Here is a 15,591-nt window from a genome sequence, read left to right as displayed (position 1 = left end):
AATTAGAGCAATAATAATTTGACTACATTGATATCTCACTTATTACTTATTACTTTATTAGCGTTATCTAAAATTGTAAATGTAAATTAATCATAAAGTGCAAACTGCATTTAGAGTAACAACTTCATTTCTTATATGTCGAAAAAAATTAATAAATGAAATAGTTGCTATAAAATCAAAAAACTAGTATCTGAAACCATACTAGCCAGATCCCACCCAATGTTACTACAATTAATGTGTGTTTCAAATCGTACCATATATTACATCTAATTATTTAAACACATTAACTAATTGTAATTTACACTATACACTAATAAAACATGATGAGAAATGTAATGACAAACAAAATAACGGTAACAAACGATTAGATTTACTTCCATAAATACAATTCCGATTTTTTTTTTCATTTTACAAAATTAAAGAATCAAACCTCATGAAAATAGAAAAAATCCAACCTCTATATTGTGTCACTAATAGTAATTATCCCTCAATAAATGTTAACTACATTCTGTTTTTGCTAAGTAGGATTCATATTAGACTAATGTACTCATGTATTCAAATTCTATTACAAAGCTACTCCAGAAATTATATTCATATCCACTCATAATACTAAACTAATTCATTAAAATTTTATTAAAAATAAGATTATTTGATTATAAAATCACAAAATGTGATCAACTTACGAAGAACAATCACGAAGTTTGAAAATTTCTCATTTATTTTGCCTTTGCGATAGCATTTTTGGGATAAATCTAGTGCAAAATTAGCGCAAACATGTACAAATTTGGTCATTTCAATGAACAACAACTTAAATATGTATTAATATGGCAACGTAGATGCTAAATGATCATTTTAATCCTAAAATCTACAAATGAAAAAAATAAATAAATAAAATTTGATCAAATAGAACGATAGTTACATTATTTCTCATTTAAAATTATAAAATTGACTATAGTAGTATTTTACATTAACCCAAAAATATATACAAGGAATCTATTTCCCCCCTCCTTTCACAAATTTAAAATCGCATAAAGGGGCAATTCCGTGAAATCGCAGGTGGAGAATTGACTATATCGCGTTAGCATGAATGGAACAAAGTTGGCAGCCGAAAATGGCTTTGTTGTATCTCCCACCAAATTTCATTAATATCTCCATTTCCAAAAGTACCCCCGGCTGAGAAACAATCCAAAAGCAGGCTACGGAGTAGTGAGTCGTAAACCTTCCACCTCCTTTGCATATTACTAACAAAACCTTCAAACCAAAATATAAAAGTTCCCAAATTCAGTTGAATTCAATCACATCTTCACATCTTCAACCTTTCAATCGCAATTCCTCTCAAGTCAAAACGCTTTTTCTGCAACTAATTCACGTATAAATAACCAGGCATACTTTTCAATTTTTCTTTTCTCACTCGATTTGAGCCTGAAATTGAAGAGTGATGCCTGGTAAGGGAGGTCACGGAGGGGCTCCGCGGCATCGGAATGGCGGAGACAGGGCTTGCAGAGAGAGGCTGGCTCAGCAGCAGCAGCAGCTACTGGTTCGACAGCAGCAGCAGCAGAAGCGGCAAATGCAGCCGGAGGCGGAGGCGGAGGAGAAGCCGCGCGATGGAGATGATTCGTCGATTTTTCCTGCATTGTTCGTGCCGCGCTCTGTTACCAACTTAGATCGTCTGATGGAATCGGTTGCTCCGTTCATCGAGGCGCGTTTTTCGCCGGAGGTATGCACAGGAGCGTGTTGATTATGTTTATCTCGCTAAATTTGGAGTTGAAACCCTGAATCGCTATTTGAATAACTGGATTGTGATGATGCATGCAAAACTAGATCTCTATGTGTTTTTAGTGTTCCGTTTGATTAAAGAAATCAAGATTTTGCGATAAGAAGGCTACTTGAAATGGTTCATGAAATTTGAATTCGTAGGCAAGATTTGTTGCGAGCTTGTTTTAATGGTTGTGGTAGAGTGTTTGTTTGCATGTAAAAAAGTGATTTGGAATTGAATGGAAATTTTATTTGGACTCAAGATCCTGGCTTAAACTTAATCAAATGTAGCCTACATGCAAATAGAGTTGAGTGTTTGGATGATGTGGTTTCTGAAATCTTGATTTTAGGTGGTGCTTCTTGTGTCATTCCTGGCTGAGCTTCCAAAAAAATTTCAATGGCCTTGTGGCTTTTGTCGAAAGTGCTTGTTAGTAATGATTCTTGATGTTGTACAGAGTTCTTTTGGGTTGTTTGTGCCTGTGTAGTAGTTTCGAAAAGTTGTTAGGTTCGCGGTCTTTTGAAAAAAATAGTTTGTATTTAATGATTCTTGATTATGCATAGAGTTTTTTTGGTGTGTATACCAGCGTATTAGTTTCGAAAAGTCGTTAGGTTCGCGGTCTTTTGGAAAAATTAGTTTGTATTCAATGATTCTTGATAATGATCAGGGTTTTTTTGGTGTGTATCCCAGCGTATTATTTCCGAAAAGTCGTTAGCTTCGCGGTCTTTTTGGAAAAATGAGTTTGTATTCAATGATTCTTGATAATGATCAGAGTTTTTTTGGTGTGTATCCCAGCGTATTAGTTTCGAAAAGTCGTTAGGTTCGCGGTCTTTTGGAAAAATTAGTTTGTATTCAATGATTCTTGATAATGATCAGAGTTTTTTTGGCGTATACGGCAGCTTATTAGTTTTGAAAAGTTGTTAGCTTCGCGGTCTTTTGGAAAAATTAGTTAGTTTTTTCAAAGGTCGACACCAAAGACGTTTCGAACACGTGTTCTTCGGAGATTTGTTATTGAAGAAAACTGTTTTAATGATCTTTAAAACCAGCTTCTAATTGCCAAATATCAGGTTACTTTTGCAAATTTAATTAATCCGTGGCTGCTCATTCATCGAAAAAAGTTATTACTTTTGGAATTTTAATTAATCCGTGGCAGCTTATTCATCGGAAAAAGTTTTTAGCTGCATTTGTGGAAGTAAATTTTTTAATGAACGCGACAAAAAAACAATTAATTGCACAAGTATCGTTTTGTTGACAGGTGTATGCAAGGGGATTCGAGACGAAAAAGGTGGATTCGCGTGCCTTTTTTTACTTGGAGGATCTATGGGAATCTTTTAGCGAATGGAGTGTGTATGGAAGAGGAGTACCTCTTCTGTTACCAGGAGGAGAACCTATCCAACAATACTATGTTCCGTCTCTCTCTGGCATACAGTTGCACATTCATAAGTCAAAGGCTTCTTCTACTTTGACTGCGTGAGTTCTAACTCAACCAAGCTAGGTTCTCGTAATATTCGCTAGTTATTGTTTACCTCACTAACCTCTTAACTTGCTGATATTGCTTATCCATAATGGTAGTTTTGTTTCTTTTGCTGATGTGGTGAATTATGATCCTCTGGTCCTAGAATCTGTTTGGTTTACCACTTGTTTGATCTTTATGTACACATCTTATTCTTTTTATCCTCATTCCTATCTTACAGTGTTATTGTTGAACATGAAAACCTAAATACAGCTTTTAATTTGGACTTGAGATTTTTATGCATGTACACACTCTAAGACTTGAAATTATTATGCATACATTTAGAACTTAATTACAAATGCCCCTGACTGCTTTCTATTTCCATAGTCCATTAGATACGATACGTCTTTTGTATGCATTCTTTTGATAACCTGTGACAATGTCTTTTGCTTGTTATATTTATTGATACATTATACTTAGTGTTTAATGAGGTATTGTTAATAATCTAGGATGACTCCTGTAGTTTTTTCTTCATTTGCATTCAAGTTAGTATGCCCTCATAATGTTGGCATCTTTGTACATGAGTTTATGGCAAAAAAGGAAATAGATACTTTGTATCCACAGTAAAGCACAAACGGTTTCCTAATGTGTATTCGTGATTCCGTTGAGCTCTGTGAGAGATCTGTGCTGCATAGTTGTAGTAGGAAGTTTGGTAGATGTGTAGTTCCCTGCATTATTGATCTTTTTTCACTGTATGTTCCTTTTCTCTTTCTACGAGACATTTGGTTTTTACATAGCATGTGGTGTATTTACCTATTTTCATAAATGCTAAAAGTAGAAAGAAATTGAACTTCTTATGTGCTCTTATTTTAGTTAATTTCCACTGGAACCACTCAGGAGACTGATGCTGATTTATGTAGGTTGATGAGCAGTGCTGGCTGCGGCAACTGGGAAGTAGATAAAGGAGATGAATATGTTTTTGATCTCAATAGAAGACAACTAATTAGAGTTGATAATGCTGATTCACCTGGCCAGTTTTCAATTCAGTTTTTCGAAAGGGAATTACCTCACGACCGTAGACCCTTATCTGATAAGGTGAATCTAGTTAAAAAAAATTCTAAATGCTGAACTGTCGTCTTGTTTTCCATCCCATCAAATGATTGTGGACTTGTGGCTGAAGATGTTGCTAACTCATGTGCAGATGTCGTTACTTGCTTCCCCTTTTCCTGTGCTTAGTAAAATCAAGAGCTGTGATCTGCTCCCTACAAGTTGGATTTGTGTTGCTTGGTAAGTTCTTCACACTAGTATTATTCTTGTGCAGCAACTGTGTTTCATGGCTAATGCATGATGCTCTTTTGCAGGTATCCCATCTATAGAATTCCAGTTGGCTCAACGATGCAAGAGTCACAGGCAGCCTCTTTGACATTCCATTGCTTATCGACACAGTCTAAAAGTATATATCTCGTCTCTTATATCCATGCTTTTTCCAAGTTTTTCTTTGGGGGCGTTGTGCTTTTGGGTGGGGGAGCTAGATCAGCCGAGAGTGATGAAGCGTGCCATTATATTTTCAATGCGTGGTTCCTACGCTAGAGTTCGTGGCTAACTACTATTTGTTGATCCAGGTAGCTCCGCATCACCTAAGTTCCATCAAGCGAAAACCAGAACTGTTCATGGCTTGGTTGATCCAACTGCAAGAATCTCCTTACCAGTCTTTGCCCTCGCTTCAATCAAACTCAAAGAGTCGATTTTCGGTCCACGTGGGACTGAAGAATTGGAGCAAGAGAAAAGTCTTACGCAAGCTGCGGAGAATTGGCTTAAATATGTGCAGGTTGATCTACCTGACTGCGTGTACTTCCGCAGAAGAAATGGAGTGTGTTTCTAGCTGTTTGGAATGTTGTAGTTTTATATACTTACTTGACAAAACGAAAGAATAATGAAATCTAAAAGAACAAAAAAATTGTTCTTTTATAGAATATCATAATGATTTAGCGTTTTGGCTAGATTCAGGAGAGATGATACAATTGAGAGTAGTTAATGGTATATGTAAGTTTGTACTCTTAGATATACATGCTCTTATTTGACTAGTTTTCGATTTTGTTTACTATTTGCTAGTTTTGGTTCATATTTGATTGCCATTTTTAATTGGATGGTGATGTTTGTGATGGAAATACTGTATTCATTGTTTTAATTGTCTTTTATTAGAAAAGTTTATGGAGACTTTATAATTTATATGATTCTCTTCCTATATATACAATCCTAATATACATGATAAAATCACGTATAGGGATTTACTTGGAAAATACAACTAAATTTGGATTTTTTTTATGATGAATTGTAACTTAGTTTGTAAGACGACTACATGTGGGGTTTGAGTAATTGCGGTTATGATAATGAAAAAATGGTTAATGGTCATTTTTAGGAAAAAAAGAAAACAAAATTTTAACAAGGATTTTTTGTATTTTTTATTTGGTGAGAAATGAATATGGAAATTGAACAGGAATACTCCATGATAAGAATAAGATTTAAGAACCATTGGTCATGCAATTAGTACTAGTAATAAATTTCAAGCTCCCAATAGACAGAGGAAAAGGGGATAATCCGAGAGTGTAATAAATAAATACTTAGTATAAATAATTTGAATTTTATCCATTCATACAATTTATTACATATATCCCAGAGTGTAATAATAGAATAATGTAAATAGAAATGTGCCAAATGAGGAATGTCAGAGTGAAACGAATTGTAAAGAGAAAATCACAAATCAAGATTCAAACATTACATATATCTACAAAATTAGAATTATTATAAATTTAGATTGAAATTTGATATCATTGCAATTATTTAGTAAAAATTATTTCAATTATATCTTCATTGTTCACTTAATAGGGAGTAACAATTTTGTACAGTTTAGGAAAATTCTATGTTTGATCTTTCACCTTTTAAAAACATACTATGAAATTGTAACATTGTATGTAGCATATTAATGGTTCCGATGCCTAGAAATTCACCATTGAAACCCGAGTTCAGGAGATGATTTTAGAATAATCTCTCAAACAAACTGATTGTTCAAACAGTATAGAAAAAGGAAATTCGAGATATTCCCAAATGAAAAAAAATCAAAACTTGGCCAATATTTATTTGATTATTGGATAAATCAATAAGAAAGTGAGCAAGGTTACAAGGCAATGCTTTAACAATAACACCAAGTCATCCTCTGAAGCAGATGCAAAATCACAAATTAAAATTTACTCGTGAAAATGTATATTGATAAAAATAACCTACAAAGAAGAAAGCAGGCAGCTGACCATGGTCTTATCACAATACATTAGCTGCTTACATTATTACACTATACACTAACTAGCTCACGACGATCGGACCAACACAGTCAATATAAGGAGCTGCATCTAACTGACCACAGAAACTGTTTGTGTCTCCGATCACGTTCAATTGCACAGGCAAGATGTGGTTAAAATCACAAGCAGAGTCAGTGCATGAGTTCAACAATCGCCTCTCTGTCAATAATTAGGCATCACAAAGTGGAGCTTTGGCATACCAGGCTCTTTTACAAATCATCCAGAATGGTGGATAGCAGCAATCCCTGTGCGAACTCAGACCTTCTGGCCATCTCGTTGTTCCTGTCTGTTGACAGAGACGGTGGAAATCTGCAATGACACGCACATAAGAGAATATGTTACGAGTTCTGAAATCAGAAACACATCTGATGCATTAGGAGAATATGCTGATTGCACTTGGTACATCTTCACCAATGTTAGTTCGATAGTTTAGATCCTATTAGCTGATGTAACATCAAAATACTGTACAAATAAGATACGTCCAATCCCACCGCTACCAACCAACACAGGCTTGCTCTGTCCAACATCAACTATGGAAAGAACTTCACTACCACAAAAAAAATATATAGATAAATTATGTGACTGAAGCAAGAGAAAACCAAATAGATGATTTCTTATCAACTACATGTAAGTATCACCTAGTGAAATGCTTTTAAAAATAAAATAAATTATGTTGCAAGTCCCAAAGTGACAAGAAAACTCATCATAATTACTGGTTCTCCAGCAAGACCAAGATGATATGGTTCGATGAAGGTTCTAAGGGGGAAACAAGAAACGCAGCAACAGAGATAGGCCTTTATTTGAAGGCTTCTGGAGACCTCTTATCAATATCTAACTCTTTTTAATGTCCCAGAACTAAAAGGATAAAGGTCAATCAAGAACATTGTTTTACTTCTCACTGAGTGACCGAAGTATGTGGATGGAATGGTGCAAAAAATTGTCTATGACCTATAATGCCAAATACTCCTACTTATATAAGTAGTTTTACAACTTTGCATTAAGTAACAGAAAGCTAGTTGATAGAACTCCATATTAAATACATAGCTAACTATATGCAGGATATATGCAACACAACACCGCCATCTAAGATCCCAAACCTACTTTCAAACTGCAAACCCTTTTCAAGTTCAATCCAATTCCAACCATCTGCAACATACTATGTAGAACTGATGAATTTCCCAGCATCAAAAACATTATAGTACATAGCAATAACTAATCAATCAGCATAAGCTCTATGTTCCACTCTACATGTAAACAGATGAAAGTTAACAGCTTATGTAAAAATTTGTATAATCATTTCCCCGTTTAGTTGCTATAAGGTGATCCTCTTTCACTGCTGGACAACAATCACATTTCTCATTTCATTTGTATGGGGTTCGATAACATGAAATTTGAGATGAAAAACCATTGGCTTACCTCTCAGCAGAGTCATCATGGGAATTTTTTTCTGATAAGCTTGCTTCAGACGGAGAGGCAGCTTCAGTGATTTGGGGTCTGTAAGCTGGTTGAGGACTATTGACAAACGACAAAAGCATGGAATCAGCTGCTGCATTAGAGGAAGAACCAACAGAAGGAGACTCCTTAACAGCGCGTAAATGTTTCTCCTGCAATTCCTTCCTCAGTAGATATATTGATGAACGAGAGCGAGTGCTACGATGCTTCTTATTGCAGAGAGCGTACAAGTAAGTTAAGGTAATCTTTTTCATAACGAGTAAGTCTTTAAATAACTCAACAATCAACAGAGGAAATCCAGATGCGATAAACAAACCAAGAGAAGAATGTAAACATATTTCAAAGGATATCTTCAAAATACTCTCGTGATGAGTAATCACATGTGAAGCCATGTTTATCCGTACCTTCACAGCACAAACAGGGCAAATCTGGAAACAAATGAAACACTATATTAGGTAAATCAAATATTCCTCTTAGCACTAAAAAGTACTCCAAAAGACAGCAAGCCTTGCATGACCCAACTTCCACCTAATATTCAGCAAGCAAGAATCATACTTTCAACGGAAAAAGAGTTTTTCTTTATATCTATCCGCTATTTACTAGAATCCCCCATTCTCCAAAGCAAAAAAGTACACACTTCCACCATTGGCAGCTAAAAAGCCACTCCAGTCTATCAGCTCTCAATCATCTCATCACTATCAATCGAAACACTTTTTGGCATCTATGCCGCTCAAATAGAAACCAGCCTTATCCTTGACCCTCAAAATACAAACCCATCCCCAAAACACACACATCGCTATACTAACTAAGCTGTTTCTGCAACTAATAATGAACCAAAACACAACAGTGCACCTATCATGTTCTTAATCACTCCCTCTTGAATTTATTACCATGCAGGGGTACCTTTAGGTGTGATGATAACTGTTGTAGTAGCACCTATCATGTTCTTAATCACTCCCTCTTGCTGCTGCTGCTGCTACAACAGTTATCATCACAACTAAAGCACTCCCGCATGGCAATAAATTGTTGACTAGAAACCACCCAAAAACCAGGGAAAAAAAGGCGAAAAACGTCAAATTTACCCCGGGTTTAACCTCCATGCGATGGTCGGCATCAATGTGGCAGCATAATCCCAACACATCAAAATCCTCGGAGCAAAAAGGGCACGCCAGTTCCTCCGATTTCCCCCCAATTTCAACATCGTTGACCTCCTCCTCGTCCTCATACTCCCCCTCGGTCTCCTCATCCTCTTCATTGTAATCATCTACAAACATTCACAATTAAAAAAAAAAATCAATCAGCGCAAATAATCACCATCGCGAACAAGCTGGACCGCGATTCACGAAGCTCACCGTTGCTATGTATGGAATAAGAGGACAGCGCAATCTCCAAATCATCGTACAATCGATCGGCCATGTCTAATTAAAAAAATGAATCAAATTAAGCTGAAAAAAATCGAGTAGAATTACACACGACGTGGAAAAATCGGAAATCGGAAAAGGGGAGAAATTGAACGGCAGTTTAGTAGGGTTTGGGGATGGTTTATTGGCTTTGTAGGTGCGATAAAATTAAGGGGAAAATTGAATAGTTGGAAAGAGAGAGAGCGTTGAAAAGGGCAAATTTAGGAGTCGGCGATTTGGAAGAAACGCGGATCGGGCTTTCCAAATACTCGTCGACTCCCGCGTTATTTCATCAACGGCTGCGACTTTTTGTTTGGTGGAATGGCTACTCACTCACCTTTTTTTTATTTCCTTTTCTCTTTTTTTTCTTCTATGGAGTGTTAAAGAAGATGACCTGGCATTTTGATAATAACAATAAAAGATACTAAACTATAGATATTGCAACAAACAATTTAGTATGTTCTTGCTAATCAATTTTTGGACGGCATGCTGATTCACGTTTATAAAGTTCAAATTTCACTAAAAAACAAAGATATATAAAATTATTCTTTTATTACATTTATTTTCGGCATAAAATTTAAGAAAATAAGATTTTCTCATATAGTATGGATTTTGTCAATCTAAACACATACAATATCATATTTTACTATTTGTAATATCAATGAAAGTTTAGGATGTTTTTTGAATAATGTACTACTTTAGGATTTTCATGATTTCTTTTCTTCAATAGTACTAATGTTTTGGGATATATGTAAACTTACCTTCTGTATTTTCAAGAAAATAAAAAGAAATTGTATACATTGTTAGAAAAAATAGAATTATTTGTGAAGAAGATAACATTGAATCTTATGACAAATAGCCCAGTCCAATCCTTACAGCTGCCGCCCAAACCCGAGAATGAAATCATGAAAACCTAATTGGCTAATTTAGTAAAAAATAGTAATAATTTCCTTTAGGTATATACGAAGTTTGTTTAAATGCTTTGTCATTTTCCACACTTGGAAAATATTGTGAAATAATTATAGTTTAGTCATTTATCCACGTAACATTTGATATAACTCTTTGGTCATTGCGCACCAAATTCAAATTTAATTTTTTGTGATATACATGGTGAATTATTATAAATTGTTTATAGCATCATTATCAATTAGAAATGGAATTTTTAGAATTTGACTCATTACCATGAAATATGGTTTATAGCTCAAAATTTGAAGGAGAATGCTTCTAGGGGTGGGTAGGTACGGTATACCTTACCGAAACCACCATACCGTATACCTTACCTTAAATACGGCATGCGAAAAAGTCATACCTTTACCTTACCAAAGTTTTCGGTATACCGGACTTTGGTATACCTTATTTTCAATATGAAGAATTTCCATACCGATACCGTACCTCATTTTCGGTATACCGTACCGAACTTCGGTATACCTTACTTTTGCGATATACCTAACTTTCAACGTCAACTAAAATAGAAAATTAGAGTTTTTAGAATATTATTTATATTTTATAATTTTAAAAATAAATTAAATATAATTTATTCATAATTATATTTATATTTCACAGTAGATTTTATAATTTTAAAATATATAAAATATATTTTATATATAATTGTGTTTATATTTTTGTGGTATATACCTTAATTTATGGTATATACCGAATTTCGGTATGGGGCGGTATACCGCGGTATTTGAAAATTCATACCGTTACCTTACTGGAATCTTTCGGTAAGGTATCATACCGTACCGAAAGTCACGGTATACCAAAAATTCGGTATTTTCGGTATTTTTTCGGTACGATAAGGCCGGTATTTCGGCATTTCGGTATTTTTCCCCAGCCCTAAATGCTTCAAATAGATCAAAACCTTATATTACAAGAAATATGGATTTAACATTTATTTACACACTCTCATAGAATATCTATATATGTAGTATGGTAGTGTATATCATAAATAGAGCTGAGTCAAGACAAACTCAACCTCCGAGCTTCAAACAATATGCAACTGTGAGACTTCATCTCATATGTCAGCTTCTCATCTTCTTCGAGCCGAACGCCTTCCTCACTGAAAAACCCCGGGAAGGGAAGCGCCGTGTCCACCAGAAGCACCCAAGTCGTCTCGTCATCTGCAGGGCGTGGCAGACCTACTTTCTCCAACTGACCAGCTGCATTGAAGGCGACAAACAAGTCACCGTAGCTTGATCCTGCATCAGCTTTCAGAGTCATGGCTAAAAATTTGCAGGCTGGATCATCCCATCTCGGCGGTAACTGCTGCTTTCCGTGCCATTCGATACTGTCTTCCTCGAGAAAGCTCCTCCTCTGTAGAAGATCACCTCGCCTCATCTTCAGCGAGCTCAGAAACGAGATGAACTGACTGATCTGAGCGCAAAAGCTTAACCCTAACGCATTCCAGTCCAGAGGTTTCCGGTCAGCAGCAGCAGGGCTGCCTCCGGTGGATTGGCCACACTCGTCTCCCATGTTGAGCACGGGGACGCCCAGAGAGATGAACAGTGTGAAGAGGAGGTTGCGGATTTGCTTAAGCCGCGTCTCAAGCACAACCTTCTTGTTCGTGGCTCCTTCTTCCCCGCAGTTCCAGCTCAACTCCAATTCCAGTTCAGTACTAGAGCTGAAGCTAACCAAGTCCAGTAGAGTGAGCCCTGCATTTCTCGTGACGTAATTGAAAGAAAATGAAGGTCCTCGTCCTGCCAAGAACAGATCCCCGCTACCACAGAGACGCGTAGCAAATTCGCTGATGAGGCCACGGCCCCTCAAGAAGTTCTTCACGTCGATGCTAAACTTTGAATTCATCTCTGCCCATCTCTGCCAGTGAGGGAACCCCACCTCCTTCGTCGCCAAACCATGTGGAATCCATGAGTCTGCAACTATCTTGACTCCTGCAAGTACAGGATCGAAAGCAATCGCTTCGACCAAGGGAGGGCGCGAGAGGAACTCGCCCTGCGAACCTCTAGTCAGAGAAAATGCATCTATGAAACAGAAACCATCGACATGAAACTCAGTCACCCAATAACGTAGACTCTCTAAGACTAATTGCTGAACAGTCGGGTGGTTGCAATTTAACGCGTTTGTAGAACTGTCAATCTCTTGAAGGGCTCCAACATCACCAGAATGTGTGAAGACAACTTCAAGCAAAACCTCAATTCCTCTGGAGTGCAGCTTCTTGACCATCTCTTTCATCGATTTAGCAACATTCAACGGGTCTCCAGAGGGTCCGTACAGGCTTGCCGGAGAAAAGAAATGACAGGGAAAATAAGGACCATTTTGCTCATCAAAGGGGAAAACTGGTTCTAACAAGATGGCATTGACACCAAGATCCTCAAAATGTTGCGATTTCTCAGAAATAGCAGAGAAACTTCCAGCAATGCCACCAGATAACTTACTAGACTTGTCTTTGGTAAAACGTGCAACATTCAGTCTATACACAATCATCTTCTCCATCGGTAAAATGGGACGAACTTCATCACTCCAATCAAATGCAGGCTCCTCACACAATTTCCCAAGCCATTTTAGAGGCTGATTCAAAACAAACCCTTCAATAACCTTCGCATATGGATCCAACAACACATGATGCTCTTTGTTACCAACACCATTTCTGCAGCGATAACCATAACTCACAAATGGCGCAGAACTATACAGCAAAGCATGCCAAATATCACCTGAGCGGTTGATATACGGATCAAGATTAATCTCCAAAGCAGGTTTCTCAGCTGTTGCATTTGAATACAGACACAGACCAACACTTTCCACATTGCACGAGAAGAAAGCAAAGTTCACTGATCCATCGCTTAGAAAGGAAACCCCTAACGGAGAAGGACTTCCAGCACCAAAACCAACCGGTACAGTGAATTTTGTGTTCCTGTGGCTTCTGATCATCGAAACTTTTGAATCAGAACCAGAGTCAGACTTCAGTAGAAACGACAGATAGGACGGTGCTAAATCCGCCTCAAAATCCAACTCAACAGCACCTCCCACGAATGGAGTTTCACATTGGCCATCAACACTCGATTGCTGGAAATCTAACGGCATCAAACATTGTGAATCAGCTGTGAACAGCCCCCAAATCATGACTAGCTCCTCCTCCCCCTCAAGAAGCTGCAGTGACTCCAATTCAACATGAACTCCATACTTGTTACTATACTTCCTTTCCACTACTACCTTCAATCGACCACCAAGCTCCGTCCTAAGCCGATATGTTGCTAATTTTTCCGAGGCTTTTGCAACATAAACATCTGAAGTGGCTAATGCCTTGAGTTTTGAACGATCACAATGAATCCTTTCAATACGTTTCACGCATTCAATTTTAGGATTCGAAACCAATTTATTGAACATCTGATCTCTTTTACAACTGCATGTGAACAATTTAGATGATTCAGAAGCCTCGGAGCTTAAACCATGCGATCGCATCACATAACGAACTGGCAGCAGCATGGCCATATCCCAATACACACACAATTGATAAATTTAAACACTTGGAATGAACGACCTAACCAAAATGTCTGCTCTTTCTCTCTAAATTAGCACTGCATCCTACTACTTCTGCACCGCGGCGCTACGGCCGTTCAGCTTAAATTGAGTTCCATTTCAGCTCCACTTCGTCCATGGCGGCGGCTGATGTATTTCGTGTCGATCTTCTCGGGGAAAAGCGATGAGCGATGGCGGTGGTTTGAGGATAAGATGAGATTAAGGTGGGATTTGAGAGACTTCTTTTTCTACCTCTCTTCGACTGTGAAAACTGAAAGAGAATTAGGGCTTCGAAAATTCAATTTAGGCATTTTGGAGTGACAGGCGGTGAATTATTTTGGAGAAAATCACATTTACCCTTTAAGAAAAGTTTTCAAAAAAATAATAACCCTATACATCATTTTATTTACCACTTAGTTGAGTCGTTTTTTCATTTTGGTAAGTTCTCTCATAGTTAAGTCATTTCTATATTAAATACTCCTAACTTAGTTCTCTTTCTTACTTTATTCTTACGTACTTTATTCTCTCTACTTTACCCACTTTCTATTTTACTCTCTCTTATTTTATTCTCTCTCTTACTTTTTTATCTATTTATTTAACACACTCAACATTTTTTTTAAACTTATTGCCAAAAAGTTTTGCCTCGACTATAAAGAAATGGAGGGAGTACTTTTTTCTCCTCCTTTCTACTTTTTCCCCTTCTCTCATACTTTACCAATTCTATTTTTTTTTCTTCTCTCTTACTTTACCAATTCTATATTAAAATCGTGTCATACACCAATTGCTCTATTTTTTTTAGACGGAGGGAGTATGTGTTTTATACTTTTGTCCAAAAGTTATTCATAATAATACTAGTAGAATTTAGGATCGAAAAAGAGGAATGCAGAATAAGTTGGTAAAGGTAATTTGAATATTAACATTTTAATTTCAAGCGTTTTAAAGAACAAAATTGGAGTTATACTTATATACATGAAATTCCCCTCATATTTCTATCTAATTCAAGTTGAATAATACAGTACTATACTATCACTATGCAATTTTATTTCGAGAGGAAGAGATTAATGTTAATTCCAATGAAGTTGGATTGAACATTGCAAATATCAAGATTTTTTTTAGTTCAAATTTATGCCGTCTGTTACTTTCTCAACGAAAATATCGAAATTCTCATTATTTGTTATCATGCGAAAGTATTTTCTCAATATCCACTCCACTCTATAAGAGCATCCGCAATGGTCGGCTAGCGACCGGCTAGCCGATTCGTCGCGCTAGCCGAACCATTGCAATCGGCGAGCGCATCGGCGTGGGCTGGCCGATCGCTCGTCGCTAGCCGATCCGCTGGCCGATCGGCTAGCCGCCATTGCAGAGGCCCGATCGGCTAGCGATCGGCCAGCGGTGTTTTCCGATTTTTTTTTTTTTTAAATCATATATAAACGCGATTTTCGTTTCATTTTCATTTGCACCACTTGTTTTAACGAGTTTTCTCTCTCTCTAACTTTCTGTTCAAGAGCATCATCGAGCGATGGATCACGCGGGTGGTAGCGGTAGCGGTAGTGGTGGGGATCCTGAGGAGTACGAACGGAGGATGAACGAGGCTATGGAGGCCTACATGAACCGCGGGATGGAGCGGTACATGCGTATGGTGGAACAGCAGGCGATACCTCGCCCTCCTCCACCAGTTGTCCACCACCGAGCAGTGATTGATCGGGA

At 37.2% G+C, this 15,591-nt stretch overlaps 3 protein-coding genes across 3 annotated transcripts; 1 reads left to right on the top strand and 2 right to left on the bottom strand.

Moving 5' to 3' along the window:
- The first annotated feature begins 1,275 nt into the window (after positions 1 to 1,275).
- Positions 1,276 to 5,268, top strand: LOC125217154 (uncharacterized). Its single transcript, XM_048118989.2, has 6 exons — positions 1,276 to 1,717; positions 3,009 to 3,223; positions 4,127 to 4,301; positions 4,408 to 4,493; positions 4,568 to 4,659; positions 4,829 to 5,268. Exons 1-6 carry the CDS (start codon positions 1,439 to 1,441, stop codon positions 5,086 to 5,088), a joined length of 1,107 nt encoding a protein of 368 aa, XP_047974946.2. The 5' UTR covers positions 1,276 to 1,438; the 3' UTR covers positions 5,089 to 5,268.
- A 1,044-nt stretch (positions 5,269 to 6,312) lies between these two features.
- LOC125215067 (protein DEHYDRATION-INDUCED 19-like) lies at positions 6,313 to 9,739 on the bottom strand. The gene is made up of 5 exons (XM_048116373.2): positions 9,364 to 9,739; positions 9,094 to 9,275; positions 8,362 to 8,439; positions 7,976 to 8,235; positions 6,313 to 6,868 (listed from the first exon to the last, which is right to left on the bottom strand). The coding sequence occupies exons 1-5, from the start codon at positions 9,425 to 9,427 to the stop codon at positions 6,769 to 6,771; spliced, it is 684 nt and encodes a 227-aa protein (XP_047972330.1). The 5' UTR covers positions 9,428 to 9,739; the 3' UTR covers positions 6,313 to 6,768.
- A 1,522-nt stretch (positions 9,740 to 11,261) lies between these two features.
- DBE1 (debranching enzyme 1) lies at positions 11,262 to 14,164 on the bottom strand. Its single transcript, XM_048116730.2, has one exon. It carries the CDS (start codon positions 13,855 to 13,857, stop codon positions 11,371 to 11,373), a length of 2,487 nt encoding a protein of 828 aa, XP_047972687.2. The 5' UTR covers positions 13,858 to 14,164; the 3' UTR covers positions 11,262 to 11,370.
- Positions 14,165 to 15,591: the final 1,427 nt, after the last annotated feature.

This window comes from Salvia hispanica, chromosome 3, assembly GCF_029641045.1.
Source record: "Salvia hispanica isolate PSC_SH4W2 chromosome 3, Shi_PSC_v1, whole genome shotgun sequence".
In the NCBI taxonomy this organism is placed as follows: domain Eukaryota; kingdom Viridiplantae; phylum Streptophyta; class Magnoliopsida; order Lamiales; family Lamiaceae; genus Salvia; species Salvia hispanica.
Note: the sequence above shows the minus strand (reverse complement) of the source record. Positions and strands in the feature narration are given on the sequence as shown.